The sequence below is a fragment of the Peromyscus leucopus genome, chromosome X (genome assembly GCF_004664715.2).
Source record: "Peromyscus leucopus breed LL Stock chromosome X, UCI_PerLeu_2.1, whole genome shotgun sequence".
In the NCBI taxonomy this organism is placed as follows: domain Eukaryota; kingdom Metazoa; phylum Chordata; class Mammalia; order Rodentia; family Cricetidae; genus Peromyscus; species Peromyscus leucopus.
In genome coordinates, this window is record NC_051083.1 from 2608501 (window position 1) to 2628033 (window position 19533).

Consider the following 19533-nt stretch of genomic DNA (forward strand, 5'->3'; position numbering starts at 1 on the left):
ATAAATAAATGCAATTTTAAAATTGCTTTAGCTGGGCATAGTGGCCATAGTCTAATCCCAGCACTTAGAGGTTGAGGCAGGAAGATCATGAGTTTGAGGCCAGCCAGGGCTACATAGTGGGACCTTATTTTAAAAGTGGGGGTAGTGGCATATTATTGCCCACTCTCCACAGCTGCTACAAGAAGTAGAATTCAGCCAGCACGTGGCTCTAATCCTGTTACCGAGGAGCTGACAAATCCTTGGCTACAAGGAGGATAGAGAGCTAGAGCCAGCCTGGGCTACATGAGACCCTGTCTCAACAAACAAAAACCAGAAAGAGAGTCACATAAAATGTTTAACAAAAGTCCAGAATAAGGAAAATATTCAAAATAATGTAATGATTGTGATTATCACTACTTTTACTCTTTTTTTATTGTTAATGTAACAAGAAGGACAAGGTAGTTTTGTAGTTAAGCGATAGACTCCACAGCCTAAATGCTTAGGTTTAATTTGCAGTTTACTACTGGAGCTGTGTGACTCTGAACAAGTACTTACTTACCTTCTCTGCCTCTTCATTTCATTCTCAGAATCATGGGAATTGTACCCACTACGTGCAAATGTTGTGATCGTTGTGTCCTTGTGTGTGTGTGTGTGGTGCTCTGAGAAGTGCCTGCCTGGCAAATACTAAATGCTACAGCCCTGATTCAGGAGGAGGCTCTGTGAAAGCTGTTTTCTTGATTCTCCCTAACAGTTCCGCAAAGCCCACAGAGGCACGACCCCACTCTGAAGCTAGATGACCGTGGGCAAGTTACCTCCCTTCTCTGAGCCTGCCTTTATGTATTATTATTATTATTATTATTATTATTATTATTATTATTATTATTATTATTATGGCTTCTAGGTCGTGAGGGCTGCATTAGTGAGGGATGAGCCGTGGGAAGCTTGTCGATCCGTGTTAATTAGGCCCCGGGATCCAAAGCTCTGCCTAAAACCAGCTCCTGCCCCACCCAGCGCTCCCTCCCCTCCCCTCCCTGCCCTCGGATTCCGTCCCGCTGCGCACCAGGGGGCCGCGGCCTTGCCCGCAGCCAGGCCCTATTTCTGGGGGACCGAGCGATCCCGAAGCCTTGCCAAGCTTCCCCGGGGATCGGGTTTCTGCTGACGCCGTGCCAGGCACGTCTGCTTCCAGGAACCGGCAGCCGCATTTAGCCGCGGGCCGCACATGAAAGGCTCTAGTCGGAAACGTGACGTCGTGTCAACAGGCGCGGCAGGTCAGCGCTGGGTGAGACCATCCCGGCAGCCCCGCCGCCGAGCACGCCCTGTCTGAAGGCGGCCAGATCCCAGGCCTCTGAGCTCCTTGGCCCCAGAGTCCATGCTTCACCCCTCACGGCTCACATACACACACACCCCTTTTTCAACAGAGGCCTTCTTTGTCCCCAACTGGGCTGAAGGCTGGGATGTGAGCCACTTCACACACCTTCCTGAACACCCTTGGATCGGCTCCTGAAACCCTGCTTAGAAAAAGTTCAGGACACTCTGGAGGCAGAAAAACAGACGGGCAGCTGCGCCTTTTGGGGAGCGCGGGGTGGGGGTGGGCGTGGGGGGGGCTTCACGTGGCAGGCTCTAGAAGAGACGTTCTGGGTTGTCGGCCTGTGCAACCCTCAAATCTATTCTTAGTTCAGGGTGCTCGCACCACTTCCTGCTGTCCACAGCTACTCCTTGAGTCATAGCTTGGGGGGGAGTTGGCGGGGTAGCAGGCTGGGGCGCTGCAAGGGCAGACTACCTAAAGCAGGACTCACGGACCATCTGAGCCACAGGTTAGTGTGAGGATCCTTAAGTGTCTAGTCAGGGCAGGCCTAAGAGGAGATTGATAGGACACCCGCCCCTTGAGGCCTCGTCCCCCAGCTCCTGCCCCAGCACTGTGTGGCTTGGGGACAGTTGTGCCCTTTTGTCCAGCACTGACTACTACACTGAACACTCACTTTCATTTTCAGACCCCCAGGAGTCAGAGAAGGTGACACTTGAAAGGCCCTGTGTGCCTGCAGGTGGTGCTGAGAATCCCCTGGGGTTGGCTTCCCCGTAGGGGAGACCTCCAGACAGCTAGACTATTCTGGATGATTCAGATGCTCTGGGGCCTGGATTATGTCCACCAGGAAACCTCAGGACAAATCAAGATGATGGGAAGAAAGCAAAAAAATACTCAGCTGGATCATTTCCCAGCTAATTATTATTTTTAAATAGGAACACGGATACTCGTTCCCGCACACACCCAGAGAGGAAGTTGGAAGACTATAGAAAATAAGTAAGGACTGCTGCCTTCAGCAGCATTGAAGGATATGGGGAATCCATTAGAACCTGATAGATTTCAAAGCGTTAGCCTGCCTTGGCAAAGAGGTGCTATCTCCAACCAATTATTATTGCTTAATAATCCATTAAATCATTTCCCAATGTGCACAGCCCCACAGCAGCCTCCCCGGACACTCCAGTCCATGAACCCACACTCAAATCTTCCCATCAAGTTCCGAAGCTGCCTGGGGGTTAAGTGGTTGTCACTTACCTCTGGAAACAGGGGTAGAGTGAGTACAGATCCATGACAAGAGTTCATTAAAAAATAATAAAGACTGAGGATGTGGCTCAGTTGGTAGCGTGCTTGCCTAAGATGTATGAGGCTCCAAGTTCAAACCCCAGCGCTACATAAAATGAGGTGTGGTGGGGGCATGCCTCTCCTGCTCCAGGAAGCCTAGTCTGGCCATAATCCTAGCATTTAAAAGGTAGAGAAAGGAGATCCAGTCAAGGCCAGCCTTGGCTACATAGCAAAATGGGTGCCAGCGTGGACTACTACATGTGACCCTGCCTCAAAATAAATGAATGAATGAATGAATGAATGAATGAATGAATAAATAAATAAATAAATAATGTTCATAATGCCAGGCACATGAAAAGCTAAATGCAATTATACCAAGATTAAGTAGACGCTGTCTTCAGGCAAGAGGGTGGAAGAAGAACCATGACAGGAAGTTATTTTTAAAACCAAGGAGACCATTTCTCTTCCACAGGAAAAAGATTATTTTATTAAGTATTTTTAAAACAACTACTTAACATTTACTTAGATAAAAATATTTACAATTTCACACCTTCAGGAAGGTTCCAAAATATAAACACTGTAACCTCTCCTCTCTCTAGAGAAAAAGAATTATTCTTCTCTTCAAAAACAGGAATACATTCATTTTTCTCACTGTGTAGATCAAGTAATTATACAAATAGACATCTGAAACATTTTCCTTTGTCATATATTTATATAATATATATTTATAACAGCTTTACAAATAAAGGCAACGATTTTTATGCCCAAATAAAAATGGGAAAAGAAGTTAAAACACAAGCATAGTGCATTTCGAAAAGCTGGTGCAGGGCTGGCTGAGCAAGTCAAGAAAACAAGGACTCTGGATCAAAAATAAAACTTCCTTAAAGGAGACAGAATCCTTTTTAGCAATAAGGACACTCCATATGCTGCCGGGCAAGAGGAATTAGCCTAGAGAAAGGATCTTGGGGTGCCAAAGCTCTGCTAGGCCTTGGAGAAGCTAAGCTTGGTTCAAAGCTTTAGGAGGGCTTGAAATCCGAGTCTAGCTGAGTAGTAAGTGGAGCAATTGATTATTTAGCTTTGTACACTTTGGGATGCTTAGGGCATCTTCCACCTCTGAGACCTGGACAGCTCACCACAGAAGCAAGACCTAGAAAACAGGTGCCATGGGGTCTGGGACCCGTCTGGTCCACCTCGGTTCCCTAGCAGCTCAGCTTGTACAAAGGGGGCCCTTTTCAGTTCCTCAGCAAGCTAATCCCCACAAAAGCCTGCGTTAGGGAACTGCATTCATTGTCTGTATTCATCAGAGGCGGGGGTGGGGGAGGAGGCCTGCAGAAATTTGCCCAAACCACTACGGGGACATGCCCCAGTCGGCTGGCTGGCCACCTCACCACCTTAGCTGAGAGCTCCTCCGTCTGACCGCTGGCTGTCAGTCTGCCATGAGTCACCTCGACAATAAAGGGAGAAGAAGGGTGGGGTCCTAACAGCTGGCTGGGAGCTGTGCTCTGGAAAGCCCTCTTTTGAAAGCACCTTCTCTCAAAGCCACAGAGAGACCCAGCTCCCCAACTGAAGAGTGACTCAGAGATCAAGCCTTTCGAAGCCTATGAAGATCCAACTGATTTGTATAAAAGGGGGCTCTTCTTGGGGGTAGGGAAAAGCCCAGAGAACTGCCACAGCCCTGTCATCTGATGTGAGGTCATCCTTTTCGTGTCTTCCCTGTGTCAGAAGGAACTTAATGTCCTATACATACACACACACACACACACACACACACACACACACACACACACACTCTGAATCTCCTATGTGGGTCTGCATGGAGGGCCGACCTTTGTGGTTTTGGAATCAGGGAGGAAGGAAAGCGAAGCAGCAGCAGATCTCTTTCAAGAGTTTAGTCTTTGGTTTCTAAGTTTAAAGGGGGGATCTGCTTCAGAGCCTGGAGCAAGGCCGAAGAGTCAAGGGACGAATGTGCCAAGGGAGAAGGGAGTCTCTGGGGCAGGAGCAAGGGAGTCGGGATCTTGTCTGGGTTCATGAAGCTGGAGAGGGCTGCTGCAGAGGTATTGAGGCCTGGGTATAATAATGGTACAGAGGTGGGGTACCAGCATTTCTCCAGCATAGGCAGGTAGGCCGTTGCCGAAGGTGGGATGAGATAGAAGGGCAGGCAGAAGGGAGGCTGATGTGGGTGGGGGCCCAGAAACGGGGTACCCATCAGGTCACTGCCAGTGAAGTGGCCCTCCTCATCTGAGAGCTGCATTCGGCTCTTTTTGGTGGGGGGCTCTTCAGATTCTTGCTTGATCGTGCTGACTCGTTCTCCCATGGTGAACCTGCGACCGTGATCGCTCTTGAAGTAGGACTGCTCACTGCGCAAATCACCCTTCTCCAATTCACCTCCGTAACCGCTGTCTGTGTCCGTATCACTTCCGCTCTGCTCCCCACCCGAGGGGGCAAAAGTCCGCTGGATGACTGGCACACAGTTTTTCCCAGGCCCTTCTGATCCCTTGGCCAGGAAGCTGGGTTTCTCTTTGAAGTCCATGGCTTTGGGAGCCGAGTCCGATGGTTTCCGGGAAGTACCACCCTGCAGCAGCTCGGAGACCACGCGGTGGAGATGAGTGACAAGCTGGGAAGACTTCAGGTCCCGAGTGTTCTCATGTTTGGTCAGGTACTGAAGCACCTCCCGGGCACACGTCTGGAAACCTGAGCAGAACATTTCTTGTCCTGCTTCGATATTTCTTCCTGTCAGCTCACCTAGAGAAAAAGATCCAGAAAGAAGGATTTTAGAAGGTTGTGTGGTTGGTACATCAGGGGTTTTCTTTTTGTTTAAAAAAAAAAAAAAATTGTCAGCCAATTTGCATTTCCAGCTCCAAAAGTAATAGGTCTACAGAATTATACTGAAAAGTACAAAGAATAAAATCAACATATTCCTATCACTTAGAGACAGATTTTTTTTTTTCTTTTATGCTTGGGCTTTGACACTAAGCATAATGGTGTATCACTAGGCTAGGTACTGTCCCCAAATAGGACTTTGAATGCCTTTATAGTATCTCCGAGAAATAGACCAAATTACTTCTACTCTTGTTGACTTGTAGGTTAGTATCTGCAGTTTTTCTTGTGACACAAGAATATGAATATGCTAGTGTATTTATACGTTCAACAATCATACTTTTTTTCCTTTTCTTTTTCTTTCTTACCTTTTCTTTTTTTTTTTTTTTTAACGAGGAAGTCTCCTCATTTTATCCTAGATCGATGTTGGGTTTACTCTGCAACCCAGGCTGGCCTTGAACTCATATTAAGCCTATTTCGACTTTCAGAGTGCTGAGACTACAAGTCTAAGCTACCACACCCATCTCCAATCAATTAGTATAGCAACAGTCTCATGAACGCAGAAAGCCAGACGGTCATAAACAGTATAGAAACAATACCATCTAAAGAAACAACCTCCCTTTTTTAAAGACGGGGTCTTCCTATTTAGTCTTAAATGGCTTGGAATTCACTATGCAAAACAGGCTGGCCTTGAACTTATGGGGCTCTGTCTCTGCCTCTCAAGTGCTAGGACTACAGGCATGCATCACTGTGCCCGTAAAAGTTGTAGCTCACACCTGTAATCCCACCACTTGGGAGGTTGAGGCTGGAGGATAGCTTCTGAGTTTTAGGAAAGCCAGGACCACAGATTGAGACCTTGTCTTAAAACAAGAACATAGCTGAACACCAACAAAAAACCCACAAAATTAAAACCAACAACTTCGTACACACAAAACCCCAACCTATTAAACAAACAGTTGCATTCCCCCTGTGAACTTTAACTGGGCTCTTTATTTGTAAGTCTTTTCCATATACTGTATCCATGACTGCCCTAGAGATCAGTTCTGATCAACTTGCTATTTTCAGAAAGAAAACTGGCAGACACACGGGCTTGGTGATTTGTGATTCTCATATTGGCCTTGGCCAGGACAGAGAAGAATGCCTGAGGGGTACGTGTAAGGATTCCCCCTGGCTTGGCCTGTATGATCTGGAAGGGGGAGAAGGTTAGACGGTGCCTCCGAGTCTCTGAAACTCCATAGGAATGAATGATGAAACTAGTGGTTTCGTTAGATTGTGCAATTCGTCAAGATACCTAGTGGCTATTCAGGGAACCACAGTGAAATGCAGGGGGAAAAAAAACCCAATAACCTGCTGTTGTCCTGCCAAGACTGCACCCCACATCCAAAGTCAAGGAAACAAAGGAACAGGAAAACACTGGGGGCAGGCCTATGTCCTGTTCACCCATGATCGAGGGCTCAGAGGACCAACCGTAAAACACCCACAATGAGAATTATAGGTGCCTTGGCATTTTAAAGGGGAATGGGGAAGTCTCCCAGAACCTAGACACTCTTGGGCCAAAATGTCACGGGGACGTTTCATCACTGAGCTAATATGTATTCATTCCAGGTGGCACACAGCGGCACTCCGAATGGAAAGTATGACCTTTTAGGAAAGAATAAAAAAGCATCTCCTCCAAAGAATGTGCAAAAGTGAATGGAGACAGGAGGGTCAGAAGCCAGTGTGCCCTGGGCTCTACTTGTGCTGAGCTCTTAGGGAGATGCTAATCAGACCGCAGCACTCACCAGCTTGCAATCCGCTCTGCAGGGCAATGATTTTTTGTTGCTGCTGATCAATCAGATTTGTCAATGCTTTTACATGCTTCAAGGTAAGCTCTAGGACCACTGCTTTCTCCAAGTGACCCAAAGTCTGTGGGGGAGAAAACAAACAGTTCCTGTCACCCATGAGGTCAGAGAAGTCCCTGCAGACACTTATTTGTGATGTCTGGGTATAAACAACAATAAACCCAGAAAGAGCCTTTCCTGCTTTACTAAATTTAAAGTTTGCAGATGTTTTAACATATACATATAGATGATCAACCGATTAAAAAAAAAAACCAAACACGTGTCATCTATCTTTGGAGGCATTTTGGTAGCTGTTACAGTCTCAGGAGTGAGCTGACAGATATATTTCTCCAGCAGCTGCCCTGACCTTACCTCAGGGGACTCCAGAGATAACATTTCTCTGCTGTGGTGTCAACCCAGGGAGGGACGTCTACTGTGTCTGGCAACCAGGCTTTCCGTGTGTGTGTGTGTGTGTGTGTGTGTGTGTGTGTGTGTGTGTTTCCCTGACACCCTTTCAGAACTTCCAGCTCATGCAGGCGTTTCATCTTTTTTTCCAAATACTTTTCCCGAAGGAAAAGCTAGAAAGCTTCTGGCTACCACTAAATGATATGATGGAAAGAAAAAAGCACACATTAAAGGTTGTCCTCTTATCGAGGGAAGGTGCGAAAGGAAAAGGCTTAGTGTGTGTGTGTGTGTGTGTGTGTGTGTGGTTTGCTCCTTTAAGTCAGGAAAACTACCAGGCGGTGAAAAATCACAGAAAGAAAGCTATTCTAGTGTTGGAGCCAACATAAAGGGGGCCCAGAGGGTTTTGGTTCTGCCTCTGCCTGGAAGGATTGGGACTGGGGATGGGCTCCCTCCAACCCAGAGCTATCCGGAGCTTTGATCCGCCCGTCTAGCCTGCAGTTCCTCGTGACGCCTGCAGGCGGCGAGTGACCCCCACCCGCCCTCTGGGCAGAAGAGCTGGGTTGGAGCGCTGCCAGCTTCTCACTTACTGTAAGTTTGAGGTGTTCGGGTAGGAGATCCTTCAACTGGGCAATGCACTCGTTAATCCGGTCACGTCTCTTTTTCTCAATCAGCCGATGCGGCAATTTGTAAGTTTCCTGCAAGGAGTACATGGAAGCGATGGGTGCCCGGGGAACGGAACATGAAGCCTCCCTTCCTCCCCGCCCGGCAGCAGGGAAAAAAAATCCTGCAAGGGCGCAGAGACGCACCCAGAATCACCTTCTCTGCCCCCTCTTTCCCAAGTCACTCAGTTGTGACAATGGGCTCACCACATCTTGAATCCCCCAGCCAACCTCCAACAAGCAAACTTTTCTTGGAAACTCAGCGCACGCGAGGGGCTAGGGAATGGGGTCCCCAGGGATGCACCTACCTTGCTGTCCTCGCTCCGTTTGATCCCCCGTCTGGACTTGTACACTTGGTACATGTGGGCAAAATCCATCCTGTAGGGAGAGGGGCCAGAAAGAGCGGTGACTCCCGAGTGCGCACTGGCTGCAGGCGCCCTATTGATGCAAGAACCCCCCTATGTTCCCAGAGGTGCCCCAAGTTGAGAGCGGCGCAAAACACAAGGCTAGGAGCGGAGACTTGAAGAGGTCACAGTGCACACTTACCCTGACAGGTCTCCGTGCTCCAGTCCTGGCGCTTTGGGCAGGCAGGTAGGAGGTGGTTGCGCGCTGGGGATCCGCTCCATGATGCGGCGAGCCGGGGCCACTGCGCGCTCCTGTCTGCACTTAGCAGAGCGTCTGCGGGAGAACTGTTCTGGAAGGGAGGATCCGAGGGTCTCAAGGGGTATGTTCCTCTGAGCTAGCCTGAGCTCCCTTGCAATGCGCTGGGCTGCCAGGAGCCGCGGCTTTGAGGCGTCGCTTAGTTGGGGGCGTGCATGGCCGGGTGTCTCCGCGGCTTCTGGCTCCCGCTCTGCGCACAGACTGGCGGTGTATGCTCGCTGCGCTGTCTGCGCCGTGCGAGCCAAGTGAATGAGAAGTGGGGCGGGCGGGGAGGCGGGAGGGAAGGGGGGTTGCTTAGGGCGGAGCGGGGGGGGGGTGTTGGAGAGGACGAGCCGAGGAGTAAGGAGAGGCTGCGGGCTGGGTTAAATGGGAGCGAGTGGGTGGGTAGAAGCTACGTGTTCTACCCTGTGACTCCAAGCACGTCTGGCCGCTGCCGGGGAGGGAAGGAGCGACCTGCCCGCCCTCCCCCGGCTTCATCACATGAGTCTCACGTGTTGGACAACGCTCTGGCGGCTGCGAAGTGCCCCCCCCACCCCCCGCGCCCCGAACCTCGGGCCCCAGGTGTCTGCGGCTGCGGCCTCCTTTCCCCGAAAGAGGGGGTGGCAGCGCAGCCCAAGTCCTGCCCAGCTGGGTGGGGGGCACGGAAGCTGGAAGGAACCGGGGAGTCGGGGGGGGGGAGGTTGGTAACGTGGGCGAACCTGCCCCAGGGAAATGAAGTAAGTTCCCGTCTCCTGGGAGGGAACGGGGGAGGACGGATCCGCCCGCGTCTGACTCAAGCCGGGAGAGGAATATCCCCTCGGTCGCTCCAGCCCAACCCTCTTCCTCCTCCCCCGCCTGGCCCGCTCCTAGGAACCGGTGCGCAACGGAGGGAGTCGTCGTCCCCCCCTTGGCCTTCCCCAGAGGCTGGGGTTTCTTTCCGTCCCCGGTTCCCAGCCCCCCAGCGCTCAGCCCAGTGTCCAGGAATTGCCCGCCTTGGGGAGGGACCGAGGGCGGGGCGGATGTCACCCCATGGGAAGCGGGCAGGCGGCCAGGCGCTAGGGCAGCCGAGGCCGCCGCCGAGCACGCCGCGCGCACCTGACCGTGGACCGTGTGAGCTGCGCCGGCGGCCCCTCACTCTCCCGGGAGCTCAGCTCCGGGGCGCAGCCTGCGGGTGGCCCGGCACCCGACTGGCGCGCACCCATCTCCTCCCGCCTTTCAGGGTGCCTCACTGCCCCCACCCACCCTGGCTAGTCAAGCACAGAAAGATACCGGGCACAGTGCCCGGCGTTCCCTCCCTCCTCTGCCCCCTCCGGAGCAGAGGCGTCCGGGTCGCCTCCCCTCCGGCTGCAGCGTTACACAACCGCGGCGACGGCGCCTGCCCTGCAGCAGCGCGGGGCGTGACGCTTCACGTGGCCCGGACGCGGGCCGTAGCTCGGCTCACTTGCAAGCCTCTCTGCGCCCGCATCCTAGCTGTGACCCCCCGCGCACAGGGGCTGCCAGCCTGCATGGGATCCCGCTGCTAACCAGGAACTTGGGTGGCGCTGTTTGCGGTCTATTCCAGGGCAGGAGGAAAAAGAAGGGGGAGAGAGAAAAAGCCAGAAAATTCTCTTGGCCTATCACAGTGAAATCTACACGTTTATGAAGTACACATTCACTGAGCCCCTTCCTTTCCCATCGTTAGGCGTCGTGCTCGCAGCTAGAGACAGTGGAGAATCAAAACGCGGTCTTTGACCTTGAATTTACAGGGACCTTGGGAAGGAGCCAACGAGGCCAACCTGAAGACTGCCTTCAGCACAAAGTCTATCGGGGCCACTGGCAGAGAATAAAAGATGAGGTTCTAATTTAATACTAACCCAAACGTTTAGGTAGTAGAGGTTAGCTCACAGGCCGGTGAGTGGGGCACAAAGGGTAGCTTCAGCCCCAGTTCTCTGCAATCTCGCTTAGTTCTCCCGCCCCCCACCTGCCTTGGAAAAGTCTGGTCTCTGACCTTCTAACAGCCCGGAGCTGGGAAAGCATCTGAAACGCAGAACCTGCCGCGCTGTGAGCTCCGCTGACACACAGCAAGGGGCCAGTGGAAATTGATGACTAAAATAAGGCCTGGCTGGGGATTTCACTGACCTCTGCACTCCCCTGCCCTGCCAATTCGGAGAGTTGAGAGATGACTGTTAACCTTCCCCCACCGTGCTTGGGTCAGTCACCCCGCTGCGGGGTGACCTGGATGGGGAATTGGGGGGAAATGGGGTCACTGCTGGGATGGGCTGCAGTTTTTTTTTTTTTTGGGGGGGGGGGGAATCAGTCTTATTTGGCAGTATTCCGACGACGACCTGGAGAACTGGGATTCACATGTTGACCAAACTGGGAGTGCATTTCCTTCAGGTCGCTCAAGCTCCCACTTCCTGTTTATGTTTCACAAGCGTCAAACCCATTAGCAAGTGTGAGAAATGATTGCTTTTCTAACTGTTCACTGGCTGACCTCACTTTGAGGCTTAGAGATCCATTCCTCCTCCCTGGACGGATGTTATTTGGCCGGTTATCATCAATCTGGCTAGAATGCCCTCACCTTCCTGCCAGGAGGTGGGCAGCAGGACCAGAGGCTAAGGCTTGGGTATGTGCCGGAGGGGGGGGGGTTGGGGGGCGGGGAGGGGGGATTGGGGGGGCCCTGCAACCTTCTGGTGACTCTAATAAGGGGGAAGTGTTGTCACAGTTGCCTCAAAACCATAGTTCCACCAGGAAATAAGCTCTGTCAGAGGAAGGAGCATATGTCCTCTCTTGTCGTCGCCTGCCCCCTCCCCACCCCCACCCCCAGCCCAGGACTGGATCCCTGCGATTCTGCCTGCTTGGTTTATGACTGAGGAAATTATTTGAGTGATCAGTACATTTCCTTTTTAACTTGCACTGTAGTTGGAAATAACAAAATGTGTGCATTGCCCACTTAAAATTTTTTTTAATTTTTTACAGTCTCCCTACATTACCTCAGGTAGGCCTTGACCTGGAAAGCCTCCTGCCTCAGTTTCCTGAGTTCTAGGGATCATAGACATAGACTAATTCCTTCTTTTTTCACTTGTTCCAAATATACTCTCAGATTTCAATCTTATCCCCATCCTGCTATGTCTGGATTTCTTCTTTTTAAAATCTGAGAAAGGGAGGGAGGGGTGGAGACAGACAGACAGACAGACAGAGACAGAGGGAGACAGAGAGAATATATTAAGGAGCTGGTGGTGTAGCCCAGTTGGTAGAGGGCTTGCTTGCATTTACTACAACCTGGGCTCTGTCCCCAGCAGAGCATAAAACTGGGCCTGGTGTCTGCCACCCCTTGCCTCTAATCCCAACACTTGGGAGGTAAAGTCAGGACGGTCATAAAACTTTTTTTTTTTTATGTATTATATTTTTTATAAGAATTTAGCTTGGGCTAATGAGACCCTGTCTCAAAAATTAATACAAAAGAGAAATCTGTTGTTTCTCTCTTGTATCGTGTACGGCCATTTGAAAAGTGATTCCTCCCAGTGTGAACCTTTCCATCCTGAAGAGTATCACTGCTTCAGGCTGTCATCTGTTCTAAAGAATAGAGAGAGTTCATTAGGAAAGGAAAAAGGCACTCCCAAGGGTGGGATAGCACTAGTGAGCCGAGGCGACCAGATGATGCTTGGCATCTTTTGCAGATTCTTTATGAATGCTTGTTTAGTTACTGTGTGCTAGTCTTCCGCCATAGGCTAAGAACTTGGTGTATGTTACTGCCACCTTACAAGGCTGATTCATGTTAGCACAATTCATTTAGCGCATGTATTTATTGACAGAACTCCAAGGCATTGGACCAGGTCCTAAGGCTATATAACATATGCTTTGGGAAATTGAAGCTTAGGGATATTAAATAACTACCCTAGGTTGTATGGTCTGGGATTATATAGGGATTAGGACCCAAATTTGTTAGACTTCAAAAGCTCTGCACTCTCTATTGAATTTTGAAGTTATACAATGACTAATTGACTTTATTAGTAAATCTGAAATAACATTGTTGAGTTTCTAAACATTCAGGATGATTAGAAAATCACATTACAATGAGAAATGAGAATTTCACTTGCAATTTAAAAGTAGGCATTATAATCTGGTGTGGTGGTGCACACCTTTAATCCCAGGCCTAAGGAGGCAGAGAGGCAGGAGGATCTCTGTGGCTGGTCTACATAGCAAGTTCCAGGAGTACATAGAAAGACCTTGTCTTAAAGAAAAAAAAAAAGTAAGCACTATGACACATTTAGTTACATTTTAATCATTAAGCTTGAGAAAGGTGACTTAAGTCAAAATAACTAATACTGCGTTTTTTGTTTGTTTGTTTGTCATGTTTGGGTGGGTTTGTTGTTGGTTTGGTTTGGTTTTTTTGTAAAGGCCTTATTCACACAGCTTCCTTGTGGAGCTCTACCAGTTACGTACTGCTCAACTCCAGGGGGAGCCATTCACATGTAGTCTGTGGGAGAGACCCTCCAGAATTGTTCAGTCCCACACTGAACACTGGATAATCTTGCCATTTTTGCATCCCTCCCTTCTACTTGTTTCTTATAATTGTGTAAAGGTGATAAGTTTTGTACAGGGGGGATGAGATAGTCTATTTCTTAATTGCTCAGACAACACAAATAACACTTTGCCTGTTTATGGAGCCTGGTTTCTTTTCTTTCCTTTTTCTCTCCCTCTTTCTTTCTTTTTTTTTCAGTTCACAGTAACAAATACATTTCATAATGGCATGAGGTTCAGTTGTTAAACTGCTTGCTTAGCATGGGCTTGATCCCCAGAACTGGATAAACTCAGTATAGTGGAATATACATGTGGTCCCAGCTCTGGGGAAGTGGGGACAGACAACCAGAAAGTCAAGTTTATCTTCTGTACATAGCCAGCCTGAGATATGTGAGATCCTATCTCAAATGGAATATGTATATTCCATTCCAATATATACATATTCCATATATATGTTATCATGACCTAAGACACGTATGCATCCATATGTCTGAAATACAGTTAAGCCAAAGTTGAGTTGGCATATAGCAACAGCTACGGTTGAGTGACGGACTTTTCCTCTGGAGACATGTGTCTACTCACCCCAGAGAGGGAGCTAATGACAGACCAAAGTAATAGCTGCACCAATGTCCAATTTGGTGACTCAAAGCAGCTGCATCCCAGGAAAGCCCACCCCAAACTGGGGGACACTGACTCCCAGAAAACTTGCAGCCCTGGAACTCTGTGCAGTTTGCAGGCAGCTCAGTAGTCAAATATTTCTTTCAGCTATTTGGCTGGTCAGAATCTCCACCCCCCGCAATTGTTTACTCTTTTCTATACTGTTGAGTAAAAGCACTCAAGCATCCTTCAAGTTTCTGTACTCTGGGACAGAACCTTTTGTTTACCTACTGGGGCTCACCAGCCTTCCCTTCCTTCTTACAGAAAGAAAAAAAAAATTCAATCTGAGGGAATGCTGCAACTTGCAGGAGCCAGCCATACCTACCATTAGGCTCCTACCCATAACCATGAATATCCAATGTTTTGTTTTGCTCTTTTGAGAGAGGGTCCCTTGGCTGGTCTAGAACTTCCAATGTAGGCCAGGGTGACCTTGAGCTCACAGAGATCTGCCTGCCTCTGCTTCCTGAGAGTGCTGGGATTAAAGCTATGCACCATTAGGTCCAGTAACAGATAGTTGCTCCCCGCCCACTCTCTTTTTGAGCCAAGATCTCACTATGTACCTGGAGGGGATCTGGAACTCAGTATGAAGTCCAATCTGTTCTCCTGTGCCATCTCCCTGTCTCTTTCTCCTCAGTACTGAGTTTATAGGCGTGTACCTCCATGCTTAGTTTATTGCTTGCTTACTTTACGACAAGTGCATAGGAAGAAGAAGCCAGGCCAATTTATTTGCAGACAAAAGTCTCACAAACACCTATCATATGGTCTGGCATTTCCTAATCTAATTTACTTTTTTTTTTTTTTTTTTTTTTTTTTTTTTTTTTTTTTTTTTTTTTTAGGGAGAATATTCTGGTCTTGTCTTACCATGCCGATTTTGCAGCATACCAATAGATCCTGATTTGGGGATTGAAAATTTGCTCTGTTCCAGGGAGAATATTGTCAGTTTGCTTTGCCCCTCCTCTCCAAATAAAAAGAGATGAGTAGTTTCTGCATTCTTGAAAATCTTTCAGGCTGCTTATAAAAATATAGATAAAGGGCTGGGATTATACCTCAAGTCAGTAGAGTGCTTGCACAAAGCCCTGGATTCCATCACTAAGTCAGTCTCCAGCACCATATAAAGTAGGGTATAGTGACTCCACCATCCTTAGATATAGGGCAGAGTTTGCTGCAGAAGATGTCTAAAAAAAAAGTCATGGATGGATTCAACAGTATGGAGGTCTCTATAAGGGAAAACACATCTATCTACTAATTCTGTTTATGTTCACCCTCTTTAGTCTTTCCTCTTAAAACAAACAAACATTTAATTGTTTTTATTGAGAGGTAAACAGATAATAAACAGATTTTAAAAGGTTGATTCATGAATGGGGGTAAGTGTGTAAGACTGTATTGTCACTGGCTGCTATGCCTTTGATTTTATTGTCCCCCCGCAAAAAAAAGCCATATGCTTGGTTGACAGCCATTACATAATTGAGAGGTAGCAGAAGCTTTAAGAGCCAGGACCTAGTAGAATGGAGTTAGGTTATTGGAGGCATGTACTTGAAGCAGATATAGGGGCCCAACCCCTGGCTCTCTTTGGTTTCTAGGGATGAGCAGCTTTGCTCCATACTGTGCCATGGTGTTCAAACTCACCATCAACTCCAAAGCAACACCTCTGAAAACGTGAGCCAAAATATGGCTTTTGTCTTTAAAAGCATATTTTCATTAATTCTGGCAATGTATTTTGATCCTATTCACACTCCCGACTCTTCCCAGATTCCCCTCACCACCTCTCCACCCATCTGTAGCAGCTTTCTCGGACCACCAACCAGCTCCCAAATCAAGACATGGAGACTTAATATTAGTTATGAATGCTCGGCCTTTTCTTATGCTTGTCTCATTAGTTCTTATAACTTAAAATTGACCTGTTTCTCTTCCTCTATGTTTTGCCTTGAGACTTCTTACCTTCCTTTCTTTCTATATGTCCTGCTTTCCTGCCTTCTCCGTATCTGGCTGACTGGCCCCGGCATCTCTCTCTCTCTCTTTCTCCCTTGTTCTCTTCTCTCTCAAGCCTAGATTCCCCCTACCACTTATTCCCTATGCCCACCAGCCCCACCTATCCCTTTGCTGCCCAGCTATTGGCCATTCAGCTTCTTATTAGACCAATCAGGTGCCTTAGGCAGGCAAGGTGAAATAGCAACACCTCTTTACATAATTAAACAAATGCAGCATAAACAAATGCAACTCGTCTTTGCCTTGTTAAAATAATATTCCACAACACCCACCTAGCTTCATGTTCTCACTCACTTATTTTTAAACACATTGAGTACAATTTGTCTTCCTCTTGGGTGGGGGAACCTGCTTTAGAGAATGATCAACCTACCATTAAGTTCATACTCTTAATAAAAAAAAACCTGACTCTCCTCTCTAGTAGCTGCTCAGCTAAGAGTGGGACTCGTGACAACCTCCTACTCCATGCTGGGATTTTGTCTGGTAAGAGCTTGTCTGGGTCTTGTTTGTGCTGTCACACTCCCTGTGAGTTCATACGGGCATCTGCTTGTGTCCAGAAAACACTGTTTCCTTAGAGTCACCTGCCACCTCTGGCTTTTACAGTCTTTCTGGCCCTCTTTAGGGATGAGCACTTGGTACTCTCTTATTCTCTGCCTATTGGCCGATTGTGGTTCTCTGTTTGCAAGAAGAACCTATTTGTTGAGGGTTGAGAGAAGAATTAACCTGTGGGTACAGCCATAAGTCATTAGGAGTCATTCTGACACTGTGTCCACCTAGTAGAACGATAATAGTAGCTCTCCTCCAGGGCCTGTGACCTGTGTACGGGGTTCTTGGCCCCCGTAACAGTGCCAGCTGTGGATTCCATCTTGTGGAATGGACCTTAAAATTCCAATGAGAAAGTTGTCGGTTGCTCCCTTAACATTTTTTTTTTTCTTTTTTTTTGCCACGATGACACCAGTGTGTATGTATGACTTGCCAGGACAATTGTAATTGTAACTCACAAGGGTTTGCAGCATGGACTTGATGATGACTTTTCTCCTCCAGTAGCACATGCAGCACCTTCCAGCAGCGCTATGAAAGCTAGACAGTAGAGGATGAAGCTTCCAGTGAGTACCAGCTTGATTTTTTCCATGTTCTGTGTGTGACTCAAGTCTTCAGTGTCTTCATTTATAGAGTCCTACCATCAAACTCTGGAGGGTAGCCAAGAGCAGTGGCAATAGCCTGCAATGTTTTGGGTGTCTACGAGACTCCACGGGCCAACAACTCAAAGAGGGGTAACCTGTTCCTGGCACTGGTGATTTTATTTGCTAGCATGTAATGTCTAATTGGTACATTGTGCCCCCCACCATTATAGGACAAAATATATGCATATATTTTAGGAAATCTTTCCTTCTTTTAAGTTTTTTTTTTTAATTTTTTAAAAAGCAGGCTCTGACTGCGTCACTGTCACTCTGTAACTCAGAGAGAGCTGCCTGCCTTTGCTGCCCCAGTACTGGCCTTGAAGGTGCGCACCACCAGACCTGCCTTTAAAGTTGGGTTTGTTTGTTTGTTTGTTTGTTTTTTGAAGTTAAATTTGTTTAGTGTGTGTGTCCATCTACATGTGTGCAGGCATGTGGGCATGCATGGGCCACAGCATACCTGTGGAAATCAGAGGACAACTTGCAGGATCCACTATGTGGATCCCAGTGATTGAACTCAGGTCATCAGATTTGATGGCAAGTGTCATTCTCCACTGAGCCATCTTGTTGGCCTAAGACTTTTACTTTTTTTTTTTTTTTTTTAAAATCTCAGACATTTTGTCACAATGAAGAAAAGCTGACTGACATACCACCCACCCAAGTTGCAGGACATTTTTTTTTTCCTTTTTGGGGGGTGGTAATCATCCCAGAATGTTTCTTCATGTTCCTTTCCTTTCCATCCTCATAATCATCTTCTGAATTCTATCACTATAGATTAATTTTGCCTGTTGTTGCAATGTGTCTTTGTCAGAACAAGATCCAAGAATGAAGCTGTGTGAGCGAAATTCTGAGTGCTTGTGAAGAAACTCCAAGAAAACAGGACAAGAGTATTGTGGCCTCAGTTTCTTCAAAAACACAGAATTGTTTTTGTAATGTTTTCATGCTTCTCCCCAGTGCAGCAGATCAGAGTGAGTTCACTTTAGATTATTCATCACAGCTGGCTATTGTTACTTGTTTATATGCCTCTATGGAAAAACACATTGTCATCTGTGGCTTGCCCTTGTGATTGTACACTTTACTCATGTGATTCTTCTTAATCCTCAGCATATAAATTGTCTGATGCTCTGAATAAAGTTGGCTATTGCATGAGACTTTAGTCTGCCTTAGTTTTAGGCTCCGTTCCCCCAGGTTCCATGGCCTTTAGAGCAGTAAACAGTCTTAGTTACTTTTCTACTGCTGTGATAAGACAACATGACCAAGACAACTTATAAAAGAAAGTGTTTATTTGGAGCTTATAGTTTCAGAAGGTTAGAGGCATGGCCATTATTACAGGGATCGTGACAGCATGCAGGCCGGTATGGTGCTGCAGCAGTCACTGTGAGCGTACATCTGGACAGAGAATGGTGTCAGTGTTCTGAAACTTCAAAGCCTTGCCCCAGTGACACACTTACTCCAACAAGGCCACACCTCCTAATCCTTCCCAAACGGATCTACCAACTGGGAACTAAACATTCAAACATAGGAGCCTATGGGGGCCATTCTCATTCAAACCATCATAGACTATATAGTAACGAATGTACCTTTTGATAAAATTTATGTTGTTTAACATGTTTTTGAGATTCTGAAACATTATATATCACCAGAGGGTTTTTAAATTACTGATTGTATTTTCTTGTACACATTTAACACAATTTGTCTGTCTGGCCTCTTACTGCAGATGGACTTTTCTGGTTTGTTTTCTGTGTAGGACTATTATGAATGAGGCTAATATTAACATTCTCCTACGCATCTTTTTGTGAATGAAGGATCCTTTTTTTCTTAGATAAGTATCAGGAGTACAATTCTTTGGGGGCATGGGATCCATGTGCATTTACATTTACTGCAAGCTGCCCAAGGGCTCTCCAATGAGGAGTGACCACTATAGAAAACTACTGGAAATGTTAGCTGTTAGATATCCTACCTCCCTACCAACATTTATTCTACACAGTTTATTTTCACATTTTATTTTAGCAACTCTAAGGTGAGTGAAATGATATTGTATTGAGGCTTTAATTTGCATTTTCCCAGAAACTAATGAAATCAAACATCTTTTCAAGTGCTTATCAACTACAGATAGGTCTTCTTTTGTGAAATATTTGTCCAAACCATTTGTTCAGTTTAAACATTGGATTATTTCCTTTAAAAAATATTATATATAAGAATAAAATTCAATACAGGTATAGTAGCACAAGCCTTTAATCCCAGAACTTGGGACTGGGGGGTGGGGAAGGCAGGCAGATTCCTGTGAGTTCAAGGGATAGAACCCAGGGCCT

The 19533-nt window shown here is 47.3% G+C and overlaps 1 protein-coding gene and 1 long non-coding RNA gene across 2 annotated transcripts; one reads left to right on the forward strand and one right to left on the reverse strand.

The window, feature by feature from the left end:
* Nucleotides 1-3014: 3014 nt before the first annotated feature.
* Nucleotides 3015-9167, reverse strand: Bhlhe40 (basic helix-loop-helix family member e40). The gene is made up of 5 exons (XM_028867580.2): nucleotides 8808-9167; nucleotides 8570-8639; nucleotides 8190-8297; nucleotides 7159-7282; nucleotides 3015-5302 (listed from the first exon to the last, which is right to left on the reverse strand). Exons 1-5 carry the CDS (start codon nucleotides 8885-8887, stop codon nucleotides 4449-4451), a joined length of 1236 nt encoding a protein of 411 aa, XP_028723413.1. The 5' UTR covers nucleotides 8888-9167; the 3' UTR covers nucleotides 3015-4448.
* A 2060-nt stretch (nucleotides 9168-11227) lies between these two features.
* On the forward strand, nucleotides 11228-18675 carry LOC119086663. Its single transcript, XR_005090010.1, has 3 exons — nucleotides 11228-11505; nucleotides 17088-17149; nucleotides 18033-18675. It is a non-coding gene; the product is annotated as an uncharacterized LOC119086663 (long non-coding RNA).
* The last annotated feature ends 858 nt before the right edge of the window (nucleotides 18676-19533 follow it).

Bases quoted from the DNA above. Each gene is read 5' to 3' on its own strand.
- Bhlhe40 (XM_028867580.2), bottom strand. From the start codon at position 8,887: ATGGAGCGGATCCCCAGCGCGCAACCACCTCCTACCTGCCTGCCCAAA. The intron at 8,298-8,569 runs GTAGGTGCATCC...TACTCCTTGCAG, and splicing joins AACGGAGCGAGGACAGCAAG to GAAACTTACAAATTGCCGCA. The intron at 7,283-8,189 runs GTAAGTGAGAAG...TCTCCCCCACAG, and splicing joins CCGAACACCTCAAACTTACA to ACTTTGGGTCACTTGGAGAA.